Consider the following 22,691-nt stretch of genomic DNA (forward strand, 5'->3'; position numbering starts at 1 on the left):
CTTTAACTGGACGTGGCGAACAATTTCCCATTCCAACTTACTCTAACATGATCTCTGGGCTCATTTGAATACCCCCAAACTAAATTTGTCATATATTTTCATAAAATTGTTGGTCAATGGACGTTTGAAATTTGTAGATATACTGCATTTCCATTAAAGTGCCTTTTTGCAATAAACTGCCTTTTTCAACAGAATGCCACTTTCTTATCATCTCAAAATCACTGTATGAGTAAGTAAGTAAGATCATGTTAGAGTAAGTTGGAATGGGAAATTGTTTGCCACGTCCAGTTAAAGACATACAGTGATTTTGAAATGATAAGAAAGACGCTTTCTGTTGAAAAGGGCAGTTTATTGCAAAACGGCACTTTAACGGAAATACATTATGTCTGAAAATTTCAAAAGTCCATTGATCAACAATTTTATGAAAAAATATGTGAAATTTGGTTTGGGGGTATTTAGTTGAGCCCAGAGATCACGTTAGAATAGGTTGGAATCGGAATTTTTATTATTTGTTTTATTATTATTGCAATTCGGCACTTTATTGCAAAACGACACTCTACAGTATGTAACCTAAGCAACATTTGATACTTCAGCAGGTGTTAAAGGGAGTTTGCTTACATTGATAAGATATTTTTGTGTTCAGGTCCAGTCAGATGAACATTGTGTACAAAAATGAATTCCATAAATACAACTTCTATGTCACTTAACATAGCAGTGTATATATAGCCTCGGCTAATGAGGGACAGCTATCTACACGGTGGTCGTATTATTATTATTTTTTTTTTGTGGGTTTGTTTTGGGATGGGGGTGCGGTGAAGGTGGGGCTAGGGGCGGTGTAAGGCCACTACACCCTATCTTAACTTTGCCATGCTGAGCACGGATTATATCTAGTTAAACAAAAATATGTGTAAAATAGTACTCGCTGTATTTTAAATACGTTTCTGATCGTCCTAGTGTTTGTACTAGGCCAAACCTTTGATTTTCTAATATATATTTGTTTATACGTATTCAGCTATTTGGATATTTTAGTGGTCGGAAACATCTTACAAGGCAGCAAATCCAGGACGGTTTCTTTAAAATACGTTAGTTTGTTGTCCTACATACATTTACTTTGATACTTGGTCTAGAGTACAACAAGTCAGAAACAAAAATTTTGCCAATTGGTACCACCTGGGGGGACGAAGGTAATGTTTTATTTAACCATGCACTGAACACATTTTATTTACGGTTATATGGCGTCGGGCATATGGTTAAGGACCACACAGACATTGAAAGGAAACCAGCTGTCGCCACTTCATGGGCTACTTACTCTTTTTCGATTAGCAGCAAGGGATCTTTTATATGCACCATCCCACAGAAATGATAGCACATACCACGGCCTTTGATATACCAGTCGTGGTACACTGGCTGGAACGGGAAATAGCCCAATTGGCCCACCGACGAGAATCGATCCCAGACCGACCGCTCACCAAGCGAACGCTGTACCACTGAGCTACGCCCCGGCCCCTGAGGTGATTTGTGTCAAGGCCTACATCTCAAGGGAATTTATGATAACATTGCAGGACTCACAGCTTTCTGTGTGTATCTACCTGTTCTGTGACCCTACCCCCATTTCCACAATAGTTATATTATTACAGAATTACTAAATTAAAAACATTGTAAACTATTTGTCAGGACATTTAGGAAGACAAAACGTGGAGGATTTGGAGTTAATTCAGATATGTGACCAATATTCAAATCCTACCGAACAGCAAAAAGGCATATTTTATATGTTTTCCTACATACAGGATAGTACATACCACACAAACTTGGTGCACTTGTTAGGGGCGGTAAAACGTCCACCGATGACTGATAGATCCTACACATTTGCAGGGCTTCTAGAATTTTTGTAAAATCCACTAGCCATGGGATCAGTGATTAAAAAATTTTACTACCCACGATTAAAACTTCACTAGCCCTACTTTACTTTAAGTTAATATAATTTTACTAATTAATAGTAATAATCAGATTTGACGCCTAAACAGGGAGATAGAGCTTAAAAACACTAACACTTGGTGGTGGTAGCAGGATATATATATTTACAAAATAGACCTAACTGCAGCATTTGACTCCTTTTTTTCACTAGCCGTCGAGCATGGCAATAATAGTTATTCATTAGCCCAACATTTAATATCACTAGCCATGGGAGTGGGGCTACCATAATCTAAAAGCCCTGACATTTGTGTATAATCAGTACAAAGTGGGGGAATGCCACCCCACCTCAATCATATATTTTCCTCTCTACCTTATATATTGATCTGACGTACAACCATAACAGGACTTACTAAGGTGGGATGAGGGTTGTTACCGTGTCCCTGCCCCCTACCTAATACAAAATCCTAGACACCCCAGTGAACCTGCACGCTATCACACCGTAGACGAGAGCCTTGGATGCAACACCACCATCTATCGTGTCATAGCAGCATGATATAGTCCGGGGTGGAACGTAGCTCAGTGGTAAAGCGCTTGCTCGATGCGCGGTCGGTCTGGGATCATTCCCCGTCGGTGGGCCCATTGGGCTATTTCTCGTTCTAGCCAGTGCACCACGACTGGTATATCAAAGGCCGTGGTATGTACTACCCTGTCTATGGTATGGTGCATATAAAAGAACCCTTGCTGCTAAATGAAAAGAGTAGCCCATGAAATGGCAACAGCGGGTTTCTCTCTCAATATCTGTGTGGTTCTTAACCATATGTCTGACGCCATATAACCGTAAACAAAATGTGTTGAGTGCGTCGTTAAATAAAACATTTCTTTCTTTGATATAGTCCAGTTTAACAAATAGTTTTTCATTAAACAAATAAGATCAAAATTATTAAAATGCAGTTTCAAATGTTTCTTTAATGATTACAAATAGGTTGACCTCTGTAGTATTTAAATAGCTCATTGGTTTGAAGTTACTTACGTCAATTCTAGTATTAAATGGTGACAACTGTGGTATGTTGCCACTTATATCGAGTGATTAAAAAACAGCCCCACTTTATAAAGTTGAATAGCGACGAACATGTGTAATGCAGAACGGTGAAGTTTTGCATAAAACTATTTTATTGTGTTCCGTTTTGATGGTATTATTTCCATTTTGATGTATGTTTAAATTTTAAAATGACGCGTGATATAAAACGTGATGTACAAAAATGCTATTCCAATGAAAACTTAACTGTAATGCATATTGGTAACATGTTTAACTTTAGAAAGACTACAAATGTGTCTGATAATTAATTATTTTCAGCTTTGGCAAAGAATATGTCGATCAGCTGGGAGGATCGAACCACCCTGAAAGCTTGTTACCAGCCACTGATTAACGTCATGATGTCAGTATTCCGACCCGAGATCACGAACAAACTGACGTGTGCTGCCAGAGTGCTGCAGATTTCATCAAACTTCAGTCTGCCTGACGTAGACAGCGTTTTCCCTGCTACTCCACAAACAACGCCAACCTCGCTCAACTGCAGTCAGTTTCAGTTTGAGGGAAAGTCTCGTGAAGACGTCGTACAGGCCATCTCTGGAGACGTATCGGTCCTGATGAATAAGTTCTCTCGTCCAGCGACCCAGCAGGCCATGGAGGCAGCTAGGAATTGTGTCATGTCCAGCTCCGTTTCCAATAGGGCTGCCTCGTTAGCTCTCAACTCTTACTTGGAACAACACGGTCAACGCTTTGAAGGCTTTTTCCGAGCTGTATACCCCAACTCACACTCGGGTGAGTTCATCAAAACTTGCATAACTCTTTTATAATTGTCTGCAGAATTTTGTAGATTTGTATAATTCAGTTATTTAACATAATTTAGTTACAGCTAACATTATAAAAATCTGTAAAACTGTAATCTCGCCTACCAAGCTAATGACATCAAATGCAAATGTAATATATCAAGACAATACAACTACATATTTGTGGGAGATGGAATGGGTGAAAATGGGGGTGTTCATGTGAACGTATGTAGTAAATTGCCGCGAACCAATTGAAAACTCTCCAAGTATTTCATAATATAAAAGTGACAACAAAAACGCAAAAGAAAAGAAAAACAGGAATACAATATACTGATCCTTACCATTATTTATTTATTTATTTATTACCCTGGGCCTTGTTCCACGAAGCGATCTTAGCCATAATTCACTTAATTCGCCTTATTCACTTAAGGTGATATTAGCACTAAGATCGCTTCGTGGCATGGGCCCCAGAATAGAAATGAATGCATGCCACATTTTGAGAGTTAATGGTGAAATAGAAGGGTTTTATTATGTGACCTGGAAACACAGATACACCTAAGCTATATATATATCAATCAAAGAATGGTTTGTCTCAAAAAGGAAAATGTGTATAATATGAAGAAAAAACCCCCTATGCTTGAGCTTTAATCGCTTCTCTTGGTTTCTAGAATTATAGTGCAACAGAGTTTTCCTTTGTTTTGCTGGTTTTCAAAATGGCTGCATTCACATGACTGCATTCATTTGGTAGCCATGTATTACTGTTTAATGCTGTCTTGTATAAAGATACGACTTGAATACATGCTAATGGTTTTGTCGTTATAATCAGATACTATATTATCTACAATTAGTGTTACGTGACAGATTTCTATAACGCTAGTTTGAGGTAAATTATTTACGTGTCTTGTTTAACTTATCAAGGGCGGGACGTAGCCCAGTGGTAAAGCGCTCGCTCGATGCATGGTCGGTCTGGGATCGATCCCCGTCGGTGGGCCCATTGGGCTATTTCTCGTTCCAGCCAGTGCACCACTACTGGTATATCAAAGGCTGTGGTATGTATTACCCTGTCTATGGGATGGTGCATATAAAATATACCTTGCTGCTAATCGAAAAGAGTAGCCCATGAAATGGCGACAGCGGGTTTCCTCTCTCAATAAATGTGTGGTCCTTAACCATATGACTGACGCCATATAACTGTAAATAAAATGTGTTATGTGCGTCGTTAAATAAAACATTTTTTATTTTTTGTTTAACTTATCAGCTGAGTGGTTACTTACAGGGGCAGTGGATGGGGAACCTAGTGGAGGACACGAGCGGTGTTCTGCTGGCAGTTGTAACAACGGTGGAACATGTGACCAACAATCTGGTTACTGTCGCTGCATGAACAACTACTTGGGAGACTCTTGTCAATTCAAACCTAATTCCACGAGCACTCCCTTAACAGACTCGGAACAAATGGCACTGGACAACTGCACGGCTGGACTCAATAGTGAACTAGACCAGTTTATGTCCGACAACAAAGAGGTGCTGTGCGCTATATCAAGAAGAACACAAACCAAGCTGGAGAAAACACGTATGAAGTTTTTTGGAATTGGATCCAAAAGTCATACAAACACAGGAACTGGCAATGATACCAACACTGGCACTGGAAGTGGTACCAACAGAGACACTGGAAGTGGTACCAACACAGGCACTGGAACTAGCTCTGGTACGGGGTCTCAAAATGGACATGGGTCAGGTGATATGGAGACTGAACAGGACCATCTAGGGTGTTCTTCGAGCCAAACATCATCTCTGACAGATGCACAACTTATAGAACGTGTCCACGAGATTGGAAATCGGCTTAGGGGCATGACGCCTTTCAATGGTGCCTTTCAAAGATCCATGTCATGTGCAGCGAGCAGTATACCCAGTCGTCCAGACATATCACGGATCGTGGAAGATAAAATGCGGGAGGTCAGGCAGAAAGTGCTGAAGTTTGGATACGACACAGTGTCTGGTAAGTGTGTGTATTCACCATGTTCACAGATGCGTACCAGGCACCTTATTCTTGTAATAGTAAGTAGTATCTTTTAAATATGCATGCAATTAAGTCCTCTTGGTTGTTAGAAAATACAGTAACCTTTAATTAGTGATTGTTACAAAATGTGACCTGTTGTGGGATACAAGGATCATCTTTAAGAGATGAATGCACATTTGCAGTATATTGTTGACAAATGGTATCCATCTAAAGTCCGAACCAAATTGTTAGCAACTATGATAAATTACTTCCCTACCTTTAATTACTGTTAAATCTTCTGCACGTTTTGTTCAAACATAAATAGTGAAGAAACCCAAAACATTACAGTGACACAGATTCCACGTACGAGAATGTAATGAAGTCACCAATATCGACTTCGCTGAGATTGCATAAGGTAAAATACATGCAGTGTTTCACTGCCTGCTATTTTTGCTCTGTTTTCTGGAATACTCGTCAAGAGGGGTGGGAGTCTCCTAAGTATGTGACGTAATTAATCTGACATCATGATGAGTGCGTTATACTTTAGAGCATGTCGTGACGTTGTTAGATTACGTCACATCGATCCACCCCTCTTGTAGTGTACTCCATAAACAAGCAAAATGGCAGACAGCAGTAAATTGTGCATGTATTTTGCCCTATCCGATCTCAGCGAAGTTGATATTGGTGACATCGTAACAGTATCGTATGTGGAATGTTTTTCACTGTAATATTTATCTTTTTTTCACGATTTGTGTGTGGACAAATTGTTTGGGAAATATAATGGTAATAATTTAACATAGTTGTTTAGAATTTGGTTCAGACTTCAGGTCATGATATCAGATGTATTAGATTTCATTTGTGAAGACAATGCTACAAATCGATACTCTTCTAAACATGCGTTTGGTCCACTTCGTAAAAATAATGACTTAAATGTGGGTGATTATTTTCAGCTTTGGCAAAGAACGTGCAGATCAGCTCGGCAGACCGGACAGCCTTGAACGCTTGTTACAAGCCATTGGTTAACGTCTTGACGTCAGTAGTTCCACCCGAAATGATCAACAAATTGACGTGTGCTGCCAGAGTGCTGCAGATTCCATCAAACTTCAGTCTGCCTGACGTAGACAGTGTCTTCCCTACTACTCCACAAACAACGCCAACCTCGCTCAACTGCAGTCAGTTTCAGTTTGAGGGAAAGTCTCGTGAAGATGTCGTACAGGCCATCTCTGGAGACGTATTGGTCCTGATGAATAACTTCTCTCGTCCAGAGATCCGGCAGGCCATGGAAGCAGCCAAGAATTGTGTCATGTCCAGCTCAGTTTCCAATAGGGCTGCCGCGTTCGCTCTCAACTCTCACTTGGAACAACAAGGTCAACGCTTTGAAGGCTTGTTCCGCGCTGTACACCCCAACTCAACCTCGGGTGAGTGCACTAGAATCTATGTTTTCTGTAAATATATGTAGGTTTGTTTAAATTATATAAAAGATAAAGAAACAACATTTCAGATAACTTTATATTTTCTTCATTCAGACTGTGTTCGACACACATTATATTGATTTGTATTTGTATTTTTGTAGGTTTTATGAATTTTTTTTTAATGAAATTTTTAATGTTTTTTTTTTTTTTTTTTTTTTTTTTTTTATATATTACAGATGAAAATACTGGAAATCATCGAGGTATTTCTGAAAGCGACCGGATGAAATTCAAGAAATGCTTTACCGAGTTCAAGTCAGTGATAAATTCGAAATTACAAAATAACCAGTTGTCAAAGGTGATGTGTGCAGCACAAAAATTAAACATGCCACTTGACCTAAATGTTGCCGACGTGGATAAGAGATTTGCATCGAATGACCAAGCTTCAGGAATACGACAAAAGGGTAACTGCGATGCACATCGGTTTGATGACATGGATGATGACGAGGTGATCCAGTCTCTTCAGGATTCTGTGGGTAATATATCTTCAGATTTTGGAGAAGAGTTATCTCAAAAGTTTAACTCGGGGATGCAGTGTTTAAGAACCAACAAATTCGAAAACGACGAGGTGGCCAATGCATTTAGAAATGAGTATGGTGAACAAGCAGAGCAATTTGAAAAGTTCTTCAGGCGTGTTTGTAAGTGTTTTATTGTCGTCTATAGTGTTGATGGTACAGTATATTTGTGCTTATGTCTAAGTTGATGTATATTATCTTGAACATCTGATTCTGCAATCTGTGCATCACAGACTTTAATCTATGAATATGACTGAACACAGAGCTCATCGTTCTTGAACTGTGATATAAGTAGAACTGGTATTTATTTAGTTGTTAAAATTTCCCTTTAATTCCAGGTGAAAAGACAATGTTTAAAAAAATTATTATTGCAGTAATAGTTTTGTCGTTCATACAATTTATACATTTTTATAAGTAATGAGTCTTTCTCTAAGTGTAAATTGTACCATAACAGTCTTGTTTCAGCCAGTCAAGGCATTTATTATTATTAAAATTACAGTGTATCTACATGTTTTACTGCTTAGAATGTCTCTATAGTCAGTTCATTACTGGTCATCGTTATATTTTTAATGTCTCAGTGTAGAAACGTTTTCCTTTTGTTTCTAACAACTTTCTTTTCATCCATCAATCAAACAAAATTTGGAGTATTTACTGATATAGTAATACTTTATATTTCAAATCATTTATATATGTCATTGCCAAGATATATTATGCGTGAGGAGATCAGACAGCTATCTATGTTAATAGGTACAAACTCAAGACAGTTTCTTTAAAATCATTAAACTAATTTTTTTTTCGCTTCACCTAATAGTTATTTTAAACCTGACACCACGTTTATAAAGTACAATCCATAAGCATATGAGTCGAAGGGGGTTGCAGGCAGTCAGACTTGCCCTAGTGAAAACATTTCACCATGTACTCACAATATTCGTTGTCAGTTGTAACCCATGAAAAAATGCATAGTGATTCCATACAGTTGTTTCGTAGTAATACAAATTGCCACGAACCAATTGAAAACTCCCCAAGTATTTCATCATAGCAAAATGAACAAAAAAAATGAAAAAAAAACAACAAAAAAAACATGATCCCTACCATTATTTATTTATTTATTACCCTGGGCCTTGTTCCACGAAGCGATCTTAGTCCTAAGATCACCTTAAGTGCATATCTACCTTATTGACTTAAGGTGATATTAGCACTAAAATCGCTTCGTGGAATGGGCCCCAAAATAGAAACGAATGCATGCCACATTTTGAGTTAATGGTGAAATAGAATGATTTTATTATGTGACCTGGAAACACAGCCACACCTAAACCATACCGAAGAATGGCATGTCTCGAAAAGGAAAATGTGTATAATATTGAAAAAAAGCTGTTCTTGACCTTTAATCACTTCTCGTGATTTCTCCAATTATAGTGCAACAGAGTTTTCCTGTTTTGCTGATTTACAAAATGGCTGTATTCACATGACTGCATTCATTTGGTAGCCATGTATCACTGTTTAATGCTATCTTGTATAAAGATATGACTTCGAATACATGTTCATGGTTTTGTCGTTATAATCAGATGCCATATTATCTACAATTAGTGTTACATGACAGCTTTCTATAATTCTAGTTTGAGGTAAATTATTTACGTGTCTTGTTTAACTTATCAGCTGAGTGGTTACTTACAGGGGCAGTGGATGGGAAACCTGGTGCAGGACATGAGCGGTGTTCTGCTGGCAGTTGTAACAACGGTGGAACATGTGACCAACAATCTGGTTACTGTCGCTGCATGGACAACTATTTGGGAGACTCTTGTCAATTCAAACCTAATTCCACGATCACTCCCTTAACAGACTCAGAACAAATGGCACTGGACAACTGCACGGCTGGACTCAATAATGAACTAGACCAGTTTATGTCCGACAACAAAGAGGTGCTGTGCGCTATATCAAGAAGAACACAAACCAAGCTGGAGAAAACACGTATGAAGTTTTTTGAAAATGGATCCAAAAGTCATACAAACACAGGAACTGGCAATGATACCAACACTGGCACTGGAAGTGGTACCAACAGAGACACTGGAAGTGGTACCAACACAGGCACTGGAACTAGCTCTGGTACGGGGTCTCAAAATGGACAAGGGTCAGGTGATATGGAGACTGAACAGGACCATCTGGGGTGTTCTTCGAGCCAAACATCATCTCTGACAGATGCACAACTTATAGAACGTGTCCATGAGGTTGGAAATCGTCTTAGTGGCATGACACCTTTCAATGGTGCCTTTCAAAGATCCATGTCATGTGCAGCAAGCAGCATACCCAGTCGTCCAGACATATCACGGATCGTGGAAGATAAAATGCGGGAGGTCAGGCAAAAAGTGCTGAAGTTTGGATACGACGCAGTGTCTGGTAAGTGTGTGTATTCACCATGTTCACAGATGTGTACCAGGCACCTTATTATTGTAATAGTAAGTAGTATCTTTTAAATATGCATGCAATTAAGTCCTCTTGGTTGTTATAAAATACAGTAACCTTTAATTAGTGATTGTTACAAAATGTGACCTGTTGTGGGATAAAAGGATCATCTTTAAGAGATGAATGCACATTTGCAGTATATTGTTGACAAATGGTATCCATCTAAAGTCCGAACCAAATTGTTAGCAACTATGATAAATTACTTCCCTACCTTTAATTACTGTTAAATTTTCTGTACGTTTTGTCCAAACATAAATAGTGAAAAAACCCAAAACATTACAGTGACACAGATTCCACGTACGAGACTGTAATGATGTCACCAATATCGACTTCGCTGAGATTGCATAAGGTAAAATACATGCAGTGTTTCACTGCCTGCCATTTTTGCTCTGTTTTCTGGAATACTCGTCAAGAGGGGTGGGAGTCTCCTAAGTATGTGACGTAATTAATCTGACATCATGATGAGTGCGTTATACTTTAGAGCATGTCGTGACGTTGTTAGATTACGTCACATCGATCCACCCCTCTTGTAGTGTACTCCATAAACAAGCAAAATGGCAGACAGCCGTAAATTGTGCATGCATTTTGCCCTATGCGATCTCAGCGAAGTTGATATTGGTGACATCGTAACAGTATCGTATGTGGAATGTTTTTCACTGTAATATTTATCTTTTTTTCACGATTTGTGTGTGGACAAAAATTTTGGGAAATATAATGGTAATAATTTAACATAGTTGTTAAGAATTTGGTTCAGACTTCAGGTCATGATATCAGATGTATTAGATTTCATTTGTGAAGACAATGCTACAAATCGATACTCTTCTAAACATGCGTTTGGTCCACTTCGTAAAAATAATGACTTAAATGTGGGTGATTATTTTCAGCTTTGGCAAAGAACATGCAGATCACATCGGCGGACCGGACTGCCTTGAAAGCTTGTTACCAGCCATTGATTAACATCTTGACGTCAGTAGTTTCACCCGAAATGATCAACAAACTGACTTGTGCTGCCAGAGTGCTGCAGATTCCATCAAACTTCAGTCTGCCTGACGTAGACAGCGTCTTCCCTGCTACTCCACAAACAACGCCAAACTCGCCCGACTGCAGTCAGTTTCAGTTTGAGGGAAAGTCTCGTGAAGATGTCGTACAGGCCATCTCTGGAGATGTATCGGTCCTGATCAGTAACTTCTCTCGTCCAGAGATCCGTCAGGCCATGGAGGCAGCCAGGAATTGTGTCATGTCCAGCTCCGTTTCCAATAGGGCTGCCTCGTTCGCTCTCAACTCTCACTTGGAACAACGAGGTCAAAACCTTGAAGACTTGTTCCGAGCTGTATACTCCAACTCAAACTCGGGTGAGTTCATCAGAACTTGCATAACTCTTTTATAATTGTATGCAGAATTTTGTAGATTTGACATAATGTCAGTTATTTAACATAATTTAGTGGCAGCTAACATTATAAAGATCTGTAAAACTGCAGTCTCGCCTAGGAAGCTAATGACATCAAATGCAAATGTAATATACCAACACAATACAACTACATATTTGTGACAGATGGAATGGGTGAAGATGGCGGTGTTCTTGTGAACGTATGTAGTAGTAAATTGCCACGAACCAATTGAAAACTCCCCAAGTATTTCATCATAACAAAATGGCAACAACACTGCAAAAAAACAACAACAAAAAACCTGATCCCTACCATTATTTATTTATTTATTACCCTGGGCCTTGTTCCACGAAGCGATCTTAGCCCTAAGATCACCTTATTGACTTAAGGTGATATTAGCACTAAAATCGCTTCATGGAATGGGCCCCAAAATAGAAACGAATGAATGCCACATTTTGAGTTAATGGTGAATTAGAATGATTTTATTATGTGACCTGGAAACACAGCTACACCTAAACCATACCGAAGAATGACATGTCTCGAAAAGGAAAATGTGTATAATATTGAAAAAAAGCTATTCTTGACCTTTAATCACTTCTCGTGATTTCTCCAATTATAGTGCAACAGAGTTTTCCTGTTTTGCTGATTTACAGAATGGCTGTATTCACATGACTGCATTCATTTGGTAGCCATGTATCACTGTTTAATGCTATCTTGTATAAAGATATGACTTCGAATACATGTTCATGGTTATGTCGTTATAATCAGATGCCATATTATCTACAATTAGTGTTACATGACAGCTTTCTATAATTCTAGTTTGAGGTAAATTATTTACGTGTCTTGTTTAACTTATCAGCTGAGTGGTTACTTACAGGGGCAGTGGATGGGAAACCTGGTGGAGGACATGCGCGGTGTTCTGCTGGCAGTTGTAACAACGGTGGAACATGTGACCAACAATCTGGTTACTGTCGCTGCATGGACAACTACTTGGGAGACTCTTGTCAATTCAAACCTAATTCCACGATCACTCCCTTAACAGACTGGGAACAAATGGCACTGGACAACTGCACGGCTGGACTCAATAGTGAACTAGACCAGTTTATGTCCGACAACAAAGAGGTGCTGTGCGCTATATCAAGAAGAACACAAACCAAGCTGGAGAAAACACGTATGAAGTTTTTTGGAACTGGCAAATATACCAACACTGGCACTGGAAGTGGTACCAACAGAGACACTGGAAGTGGTACCAACACAGGCACTGGAACTAGGTCTGGTACGGGGTCTCAAAATGGACATGGGTCCGGTGATATGGAGACTGAACAGGACCATCTAGGGTGTTCTTCGAGCCAAACATCATCTCTGACAGATGCACAACTCATAGACCGTGTCCATGAGGTTGGAAATCGGCTTAGTGGCATGACACCTTTCAATGGTGCCTTTCAAAGATCCATGTCATGTGCAGCAAGCAGTATACCCAGTCGTCCAGACATATCACGGATCGTGGAAGATAAAATGCGGGAGGTCAGGCAGAAAGTGCTGAAGTTTGGATACGACGCAGTGTCTGGTAAGTGTGTTTATTCACCATGTTCACAGATGCGTACCAGGCACCTTATTCTTGTAATAGTAAGTAGTATCTTTTAAATATGCATGCAATTAAGTCCTATTGGTAGTTATAAAATACAGTAACCTTTAATTAGTGATTGTTACAAAATGTGACCTGTTGTGGGATACAAGGATCATCTTTAAGAAAAGAATGCACGTTTGCAGTATATTGTTGACACTGTTATCCACCTAAAGGCCGAACCAAATTGTTAGCAACTATGATAAATTACTTTCCTACATTTATCCGACGCCATATAATCGTAAATAAAATGTGTTGAGTGCGTTGTTAAATAAAACATTTCCTTCCCAGTTTTAATTACTGTTAGATTTTCTGTACGTTGTATCGAAATATAAATAGTGAAAACAAAAACATTACAGTGCCACAGATTCCCCTTCGCTGAGATTGCATAGGGCAAAATACATGCAGTGTTTCACTGCCTGCCGTGTTTACGTTTTTGTGGAATACTCGTCAAGAGGGGTGGAAGCCTCCTAAGTATGTGATGTAATTAATCTGACGCCATGCTGAGTACCATGATGAGTGCGTTGTACTTTAGCGCATGTCGTGACCTTGTTATATTACGTCATATCGATCCATCCCTCTTCAGTATGCCATGAACAAGCAAAATGGCAGACAGCAGAAAATTGTGCATGTATTTTGCCCTATGCGAGCTCAGCGAAGTTGATATTGGTGACATCGTAACAGGAGTATTGTATGTGGAATTTTTTGTCACTGTAATATTTCTGTTTTTCACGATTTGTGTGTGGACAAAATTTGGTAAAAATATAATTAAAGATAGGAGAGTAATTTATCGTAGTTGTTAAGAATTTGGTTCAGACTTTAGGTTGTGATCTCAGATGTATTATATTTCATTTGTGAAGACAATGCTACAAATCTATACTCCTCTAAAACGGCGTTTGGTCCACTTCGTAAAAATAATGACTTAAATGTGGTTGATTATTTTCAGCATTGGCAAAGAACGTGCAGATCAGCTCGGCAGACCGGACAGCCTTGAACGCTTGTTACAAGCCATTGGTTAACGTCTTGACGTCAGTAGTTCCACCCGAAATGATCAACAAATTGACATGTGCTGCCAGAGTGCTGCAGATTCCATCAAACTTCAGTCTGCCTGACGTAGACAGTGTCTTCCCTACTACTCCACAAACAACGCCAACCTCGCTCAACTGCAGTCAGTTTCAGTTTGAGGGAAAGTCTCGTGAAGATGTCGTACAGGCCATCTCTGGAGACGTATTGGTCCTGATGAATAACTTCTCTCGTCCAGAGATCCGGCAGGCCATGGAAGCAGCCAAGAATTGTGTCATGTCCAGCTCAGTTTCCAATAGGGCTGCCGCGTTCGCTCTCAACTCTCACTTGGAACAACAAGGTCAACGCTTTGAAGGCTTGTTCCGCGCTGTACACCCCAACTCAACCTCGGGTGAGTGCACTAGAATCTATGTTTTCTGTAAATATATGTAGGTTTGTTTAAATTATATAAAAGATAAAGAAACAACATTTCAGATAACTTTATATTTTCTTCATTCAGACTGTGTTCGACACACATTATATTGATTTGTATTTGTATTTTTGTAGGTTTTATGAAAAAAAATTTAATGAAATTTTTAATGGTGTTTTTTTTTTTTTTTTTTATTACAGATGAAAATACTGGAAATCATCAAGGTATTTCTGAAAGCGACCGGATGAAATTCAAGAAATGCTTTACCGAGTTCAAGTCAGTGATAAATTCGAAATTACAAAATAACCAGTTGTCAAAGGTGATGTGTGCAGCACAAAAACTAAACATATCACTTGACCTAAATGTTGCTGATATGGATAAGAAATTTCCATCGAATGGTCAAGCATCAGAAATGCGAGAACATAATTGTGACGAATATGCTTTTGATAGTATGGATGAAGATGAGGTGATCCAGTCTGTTGAGGATTCTGTTGGTGATATATCTTCAGATTTTGGAAAAGAATTATCTCAGAAATTTAACTCAGGGATGCAGTGTTTAAGAGCCAACAATTTCGAAAACGACGAAGCGTTCAATGCATTTAGAAATCAGTATGGTGAAAGGGGAGAGGAATTTGAAACATTTTTCAGCCATATCAGACGAAATAAAACTTGTAAGTACCCTCTGATCATATTTTAATACAGATTATTTGAGATTTATGAACAACTGTAAATGTCTTATTGAAAAGTGAAAGTTAAATCCGGCATATAAAATTAGTACCCAAAGAAACACAACATATATAATATACCCTTTATATATATATATATTTGTTTTAGCTAAACCAGGAATGTGTCCACAGCTTTCATCAGACAGTGTAGGAACATGCCAAAAGACATGTAGAAATGATACCAGCTGCGATGGTGCAAAGAAATGTTGTTCCAACAATTGTGGCAGAGTGTGCATGAATCCAGTTACAGGTATGAGATCTGGTATCAGATGGAGATAGCCTTATAGTATAAATAGGCTAACTCGTCTATGTCAATCTCAGGTCAACCCTTATGTTCTGTGGAACTGAAATCAATTCAACGGGTCCATGATGAACTCTGAATAGAGATTAAAAATGTACATTACTTCATTTCGACAATACAAGCTCAATATAACATTCAATCTGCCACATATGTGCCATGTGCGAAATGTTTCTTGCAACTTCTTTTGATGTTGGAAGCCATTAATTTGGGAAAAAATTAACAGATGGTTCAAATTGTGTTTCTGTATATGCTAATAGCATTCAGTATTGATTTTGTTCACTATAGAGAACTTTGTGTTAAGTAATGCTCTGTATTTAAAATACATTTACTTGAGCTTTTAAACAATGTTTTGATGTGTTATTTTCATTTCATTTCATTTGATAGACCAGAATCCAAATAGACAGGATGTCCTTTCTGCTGGTGACCGGATGAAATTCAAAAATTGCTTTACTGACTTCAATTCGATGATACATTCAAGATTACAAAATGACCAGTTGTCAAAAGTGATGTGTGCAGCACAAAAATTAAACATGCCACTTGACCTAAATATTGCCGACGTGGATAAGAGATTTGCATCGAATGACCAAGCTTCAGGAATACGACAAAAGGGTAACTGCGATGCACATCGGTTTGATGACATGAATGATGACGAGGTGATCCAGTCTCTTCAGGATTCTGTGGGTAATATATCTTCAGATTTTGGAGAAGAGTTATCTCAAAAGTTTAACTCGGGGATGCAGTGTTTAAGAACCAACAAATTCGAAAACGACGAGGTGGCCAATGCATTTAGAAATGAGTATGGTGAACAAGCAGAGCAATTTGAAAAGTTCTTCAGGCGTGTTTGTAAGTGTTTTATTGTGGTCTATAGTGATGGTACAGTATATTTGTGCTTATGTCTAAGTTGATGTATATTATCTTGAACATCTGATTCTGCTATCTATGCATCACAGACTTTAATCTATGAATATGACTGAATACAGAGCTCATCGTTCTTGAACTGTGATATAAGTAGAACTGGTATTTATTTAAGTGTTAAAATTTCCCTTTAATTCCAGGTGGAAAGACAATGTTTAAACAAATTATTATTGCAGTAATAGTTTTGTCGTTCATACAATTTATACATTTTTATAAGTAATGAGTCTTTCTCTAAGTGTAAATTGTACCATAACAGTCTTGTTTTAGTCAGTCAAGGCATTTAGTATTATTAAAATTACAGTGTATCTACATGTTTTACTGCTTAGAATGTCTCTATAGTCAGTTCATTACTGGTCATCGTTATACTTTTTATGTCTCAATGTAGAAACGTTTTCCTTTTGTTTCTAACAACTTTCTTTTCATCCATCAATCAAAAACAATTTGGAGTATTTACTGATATAGTAATTATTTATATTTCAAATCATTTATATATGTCATTGCCAAGATATATTATGCGTGAGTAGATCAGACAGCCATCTATGTTAATGGGTACAAACTCAAGACAGTTTCTTTAAAATCAGTAAACTAATATTTATTTTTGCTTCACCTAATAGTTATTTTAAACCTGACACCACGTTTATAAAGTACAATCCATAAGCATATGAGTCGAAGGGGGTTGCAGACAGTTAGACTTGCCCTAATGAAAACATTTCACCATGTACTCACAATATTCGTTGTCACTTGTAACCCATGAAAAAATGCAAAGTGATTCCATACAGTTGTTTCGTAGTAATACAAATATGAATAAATGCTAGTTATCCAGATTCAAGCATTTTCATTCAATTCGAGCATTTTCGTTCAATTCGAGCATTTTCGTTCAATTTGGGCATTTCCGTTCAATTAGGGCAAAAATCACCCTAATCCCTCTCGACGAAAATAGTAGCCCGGACGCCTATCGATTTTACTTGAACAGTTATACTTCATGTATGTTGTGGTGTTACTGTTTGGTCCGTGTCGTTTCAGCTCCCGAGAACAGAATAGAGAAATGTCCGGCAGGCAAATGCGGTGACAGTGGGACCTGCAATCAGACTACTGGTGTCTGCGAGTGTCACAATAATTACACGGGAATGTTCTGCCAAAAAGGTGAGTGTATTAAAATGAAAAATAAAAACACGTTTAAAATTGCTGTACATCTGTCGATTAATATCCAACAGTATCCTATCTCATGGTCCATGCCTTGACATGGTGAGGTAGTTTGTATGTCTCAGTGACCTAGAGAGCTATACCAGGGGGAGCTTCAGCTCCTGTTAGGGTCATTTAAGATAGGTTGGTCAAAGGGCAAAGGCTAAACTAATATGGATCACTGCCGAAAACGGATGGGCTGGGCTAAACTACTAACTTGTAGGGAGACGCCTCACCGCAGCTCAACGCATATTTGCTCATGAGCGTTTGAATAATAATAATAATGTGCATTTAGTTATTTAACTGTTCACAACAATTTTTGTGTGTTTTATTGATAATTTTAGTATTGCTATTTATCATCCATGTTTTAATCCGTTTACCGTAAAGTTTTTTTGACACTCAGTAGCCGATATCATTGTTATGCAGGGCTGTAGTTAAAATGCATTCATTTTGTTATTGCTTAGCTACATCTGACATCTCATTCTATATGAGGACTCTGTAATAGAATGCTTGCCAGAGGTGTAGTGTTTCGTAGTATAATATTCAGTCTTATTTCTTTAGAAAGTTATTAATCGGACTTTATCATGTTTATAATTTATCATATTTTTAAGTGCCACAGATAAAAGTTGACCGATGTGCTCATGTCAGCTGTGGTTCAAATGGTCACTGTGCTTCAGAAACTGGCAACTGTGTTTGTAAAAACAGATTTACTGGAAAGTTCTGTGACATTGGTAAGCTTTGTTTTATTTTGCGTTTGAAAATGAACTATTTCAATCAGGGTCTGTCGAGTCAAATATTTAATGGTGTCATGTGTATACAAGTCTAGACTCTAAAACGTTTAATAAACACGAGCCCATGTTTCATTGATGATGTGAACTATCTATTACATTTAATCACTGTTTTACACACGATTACTGTTTGATGCAGTCTGTTGATAAAAGGTTAACATTTTATTTATTTGTTTTATTTTAAATGTACTTCGCCTTCAAAATAAAGAGATTTTTAAAGAGAAAATTAACGATAAAATACGTTAACCTACTTACCAGTAAAACACCAAAACAATATATGGATATGTAACAGAGCAATATGCCATAATATAGATATATGATGATTATTAATCTGCCATTAGCGTTCTGGATACTATATCGCTGCACAGTACTGATTCCAATAGCAGCCATGGTATAATAGTGACTATATGCAATCATGATTCACAGTCAGTTGCTTTTTTCTACAGATGGGAGGTGTTTATGACTATCAAATAATTAATTAACTGTCACTTTAATAGCGTGCCAGTATGGGTGCAATGGTGTTTTCTACAACGTTCATAAACAATATAGGACGTTTTAATGCAGACGCACACGCACACGCACACACACACACACACACACACACACACACACACACACACACACACAGAGATGTGCATGAAGTAAAGAAATGCATGTTACAGAAATATTACTCAGATTACTTTGAGGGTGAAGTAGCTTTAATTCACATCTCTTCAATTTATTGCAAAATATTCTGTGGAAATCAACTAAACCGCGAATTTCTACTGTTAGTTTTGACTTGGACCCATTCAGCGACAAAGCCAGACCCTGTACATGTGTACGTAATAATCGTGCCTGAACCATGATGAGATAGAAGCATGTAAATGAAGTACGTATCTGATCGTGTTACTCTAATTATCTGTAGATCTGGGCCTCGTTCCACAAAGCGATCTAGCACTAAGATCACCTTAATTGTATGACCATCTTATGCAATTACGGTGATCTTAGTGCCAGATCGCTTCTTGGAATGGGTGAATAAACTATTATGGCCAACACACACCTACCAACAAGACCGCCACGTAATTTTGGCGTTATCGCCAAGTCCAGGCTGATCAATCGGTAGATATGTGCTGGGCAAAGATGCGATTGTTGAAACTTATTTTTAGTTGTGTGATGCTTTCGTCCATCAAAACTTGCATAATGCCGACAAGACCGTCGCGTCGTTTGTTTGTTGGCGCACATTGACAGAATATTGCCGCCTCTACTGTTGAGTTGGAGTTAATCTGTAAGTGTGTGTTAAGCATTAGTGTGGAAATTAACTGCATTTAAAGTGATGCTGTTTTTCAGATGGTAATCCATGTGAACAGAAGCCATGTAAAAATGGAGGTTTCTGTTCTAGAGTGATGAAGTCACCAGGCTACAAATGTCTATGTAAATCAAGATACACTGGCAACACCTGTGATACACGTGAGTTAAACGAATTTTTTTCTAAAAGGTTAATTCTAAATTTAAGCATTTTGATATTTTAAATAATTACTACATGTAGTGGCTCTATATCAGACATTACTTGTATGTTAATAATGAATAGGAAGACTAATTAGAAACAAAATTCCAGGCAGTGTTAATACGTTACTTACTTTATATGTTTGCCCATACCACCCATTATTAAAGTTTAATGCATATGCTATTTTGTTTATGCTTCTATATTTGTTTGCTATCAGTAATACCTTATAAAGTGAGATAATGACAGTGCAGAATGTAATGTTAAGTATGTGTGTATACTTTTTAATATGTTCTACTTACAAGTGAAGAGACCTTGAACATGTGAATCTGGACAATATCATTAACATTTTCAAAATCATATACCTGCATAAGGCATAGTCTAAAGGATGTTTTGTCATGGTCAAATGTCATTACTTAGTAGCCAGAGCACTGTTATGTTTAAGAGCTAGATATACATTTGGACAGTTACAATGGCTGCAGAGAGTGATTATAATAGCCCAAATGTTCGTCCAGCATTGAAACGACTGAGTACTCTGGCTCTGGATTGTTAATGTGATGGGATATCCTTTTCAAACAAACATTCTTTTCCATTTTGTTTCACAGAGATTCCCTCGCGCCCATGTGACAGTCAACCATGCCTCAACTCTGGAGAATGCGTCGACAGTAACGATGGTCAATCGTTCACCTGTAGGTGCCCCAGAGAGTACACAGGTGCAACTTGTCAAACAGGTGTGTACCATACACAAATGCATATATTCCGTTAAATACACAGGCATTGTAATAGCAGTAAATCATCATTCTGTTTTAAATAGCTTGTAAGAAAAGTTACCCTATTGTACTAAGGAGCAGATGTAAGATCCCAACGTTTGTAATTATATTGTTCCTGTATTTGTTAATTTAATTATTGTAATTTACAAGTATTTTACATGTCTCCTTTTTTGCATATACATGAATGTGTGTATGTGTCTTTGTGTGTGCATGTGTGCGTGCACGAGTGTGTCAATACATACGTATATATGTACGTAGGTAAATTGGTAGGTATGAATGTAGATATGTGTAGTAGGTATGAGTGTAGATAGGACAGTATATAGGTAGGAACGTATGTATGTATGTACATGTATAGGTAGGTAGCTAGCTATGTATGTATATATATATATATATATATATATATATATATATATATATATATATATATATATATATATATATATATATATATACATATATATATATATATACATATAAATATATACATATATATATATATATACATATATACATATGTATATGTATATGTATATGTATATGTATATGTATATGTATATGTATATGTATATGTATATGTATATATATGTATATATATATGTATATGTATATGTATATATATGTATATATATATGTATATGTATATGTATATATATATATATATATATATATATATATATATATATATATATATATATATATACATACACACACCGTATTTACTGCATTTATCTAAATGTTCATTTAATTATAATGTGTATTTATTTAATTACTAGTATTTATTTATTTATATATATGTATGTATTTCTTTAATTTCCGAGGGTGATATTTATCTCAGTTCGTGGAGGTGCTTGTACCACATGCACGAACCTCTGGTTCAGGTTTTTGCCATCCTAACTAGTGCCCCATGACTGATAAATGGCTTTACATCTCACCAATATGAGCACAGTGTCTGTTCTCAGCACAACAAACTATTTTTAGTGCAGTAATGTCATTAACAGTTATTTTAATATAGCTTAATATTTTAGTGGTTTTGAGGTGACGTGTTTTGTTGTCAGGTGACATGTGTTGAGGTCAGGAGGCTTGTACTTAATTTGGGCTTAATTATTTTGGCCACATGTATTTTGGGCACAACATTTATTGCCTCGAGTTTGGTGCAATCTAAACCTCGGTGATAGACCAACATCTGTTCTGTCCTAATTGGGGAAACTACGCATAAAGGATCCCTAGCTGCCAATGGAAAAAGGTAGAAGCCCCACAACTGGTATATTAAAGGCCGTGGTATGTGCTGGCTTATATGTGGGAAAGTAAAAAACAAATATCCCATGCTGCTTGTGGAAAAAAACCACCCAGGTTTCCTCAAAGACTTCATGTCAAAAATGCCAAATGTTTGACATCCAATAACCGATGATTAATACATCACTGTGTTCTAGTGGTTTCGTTAAACAAAACGAAAATCTAAAATTAAAATTTGTGCGTTGATGAGTGCCAATAATGCGGCATGATTATATGATCAGAAGTTTACATACACCTGATATCATCACTGTTTTTACAGATTTATAAGCGCAGAAATTTCATAAATGTGTCAAAACATACATTGAACTCTGTTGTATCCCCAAACTGACCATGATACATGTAACTAGTTGGATTTAAAATGTTATACATAACCTACATGTTTAATTTGTATTACAGAGGTTCCGAAACCGTGTGCATCATCCCCATGCAAGAATGGAGGAGTGTGTGTGAACAAGATGGGGACGAACTCCTATCACTGCCAGTGCGTGAAAGGATGGCAAGGACAGAACTGCACTGAAAGTAATGTATTTAGCTCTAACTGTACTGAAAGTAATGTATTTATGCTCTAACTGTACTAAAAGTAATGTATTTATGCTCTAACTATACGGATTT

General features: G+C 37.4%; 1 protein-coding gene across 1 annotated transcript in view; it reads left to right on the plus strand.

The window, feature by feature from the left end:
* Nucleotides 1-22,691, plus strand: part of LOC121381825 — a 57,039-nt gene that overhangs the window by 3,074 nt on the left and 31,274 nt on the right. The window contains exons 2-17 of the mRNA XM_041511187.1: nt 3,269-3,736; nt 5,021-5,740; nt 6,691-7,158; nt 7,389-7,847; nt 9,399-10,118; nt 11,069-11,536; nt 12,447-13,136; nt 14,140-14,607; nt 14,826-15,296; nt 15,460-15,600; nt 16,036-16,494; nt 17,590-17,709; nt 18,360-18,479; nt 19,863-19,982; nt 20,622-20,747; nt 22,476-22,598. Of these exons, the coding sequence (XP_041367121.1) occupies nt 3,269-3,736; nt 5,021-5,740; nt 6,691-7,158; nt 7,389-7,847; nt 9,399-10,118; nt 11,069-11,536; nt 12,447-13,136; nt 14,140-14,607; nt 14,826-15,296; nt 15,460-15,600; nt 16,036-16,494; nt 17,590-17,709; nt 18,360-18,479; nt 19,863-19,982; nt 20,622-20,747; nt 22,476-22,598 (6,141 nt within the window). The remainder of the gene's footprint in view (nt 1-3,268; nt 3,737-5,020; nt 5,741-6,690; nt 7,159-7,388; nt 7,848-9,398; nt 10,119-11,068; nt 11,537-12,446; nt 13,137-14,139; nt 14,608-14,825; nt 15,297-15,459; nt 15,601-16,035; nt 16,495-17,589; nt 17,710-18,359; nt 18,480-19,862; nt 19,983-20,621; nt 20,748-22,475; nt 22,599-22,691) is intronic.

Source organism: Gigantopelta aegis, chromosome 9 (genome assembly GCF_016097555.1).
Source record: "Gigantopelta aegis isolate Gae_Host chromosome 9, Gae_host_genome, whole genome shotgun sequence".
Lineage (NCBI taxonomy): Eukaryota > Metazoa > Mollusca > Gastropoda > Neomphalida > Peltospiridae > Gigantopelta > Gigantopelta aegis.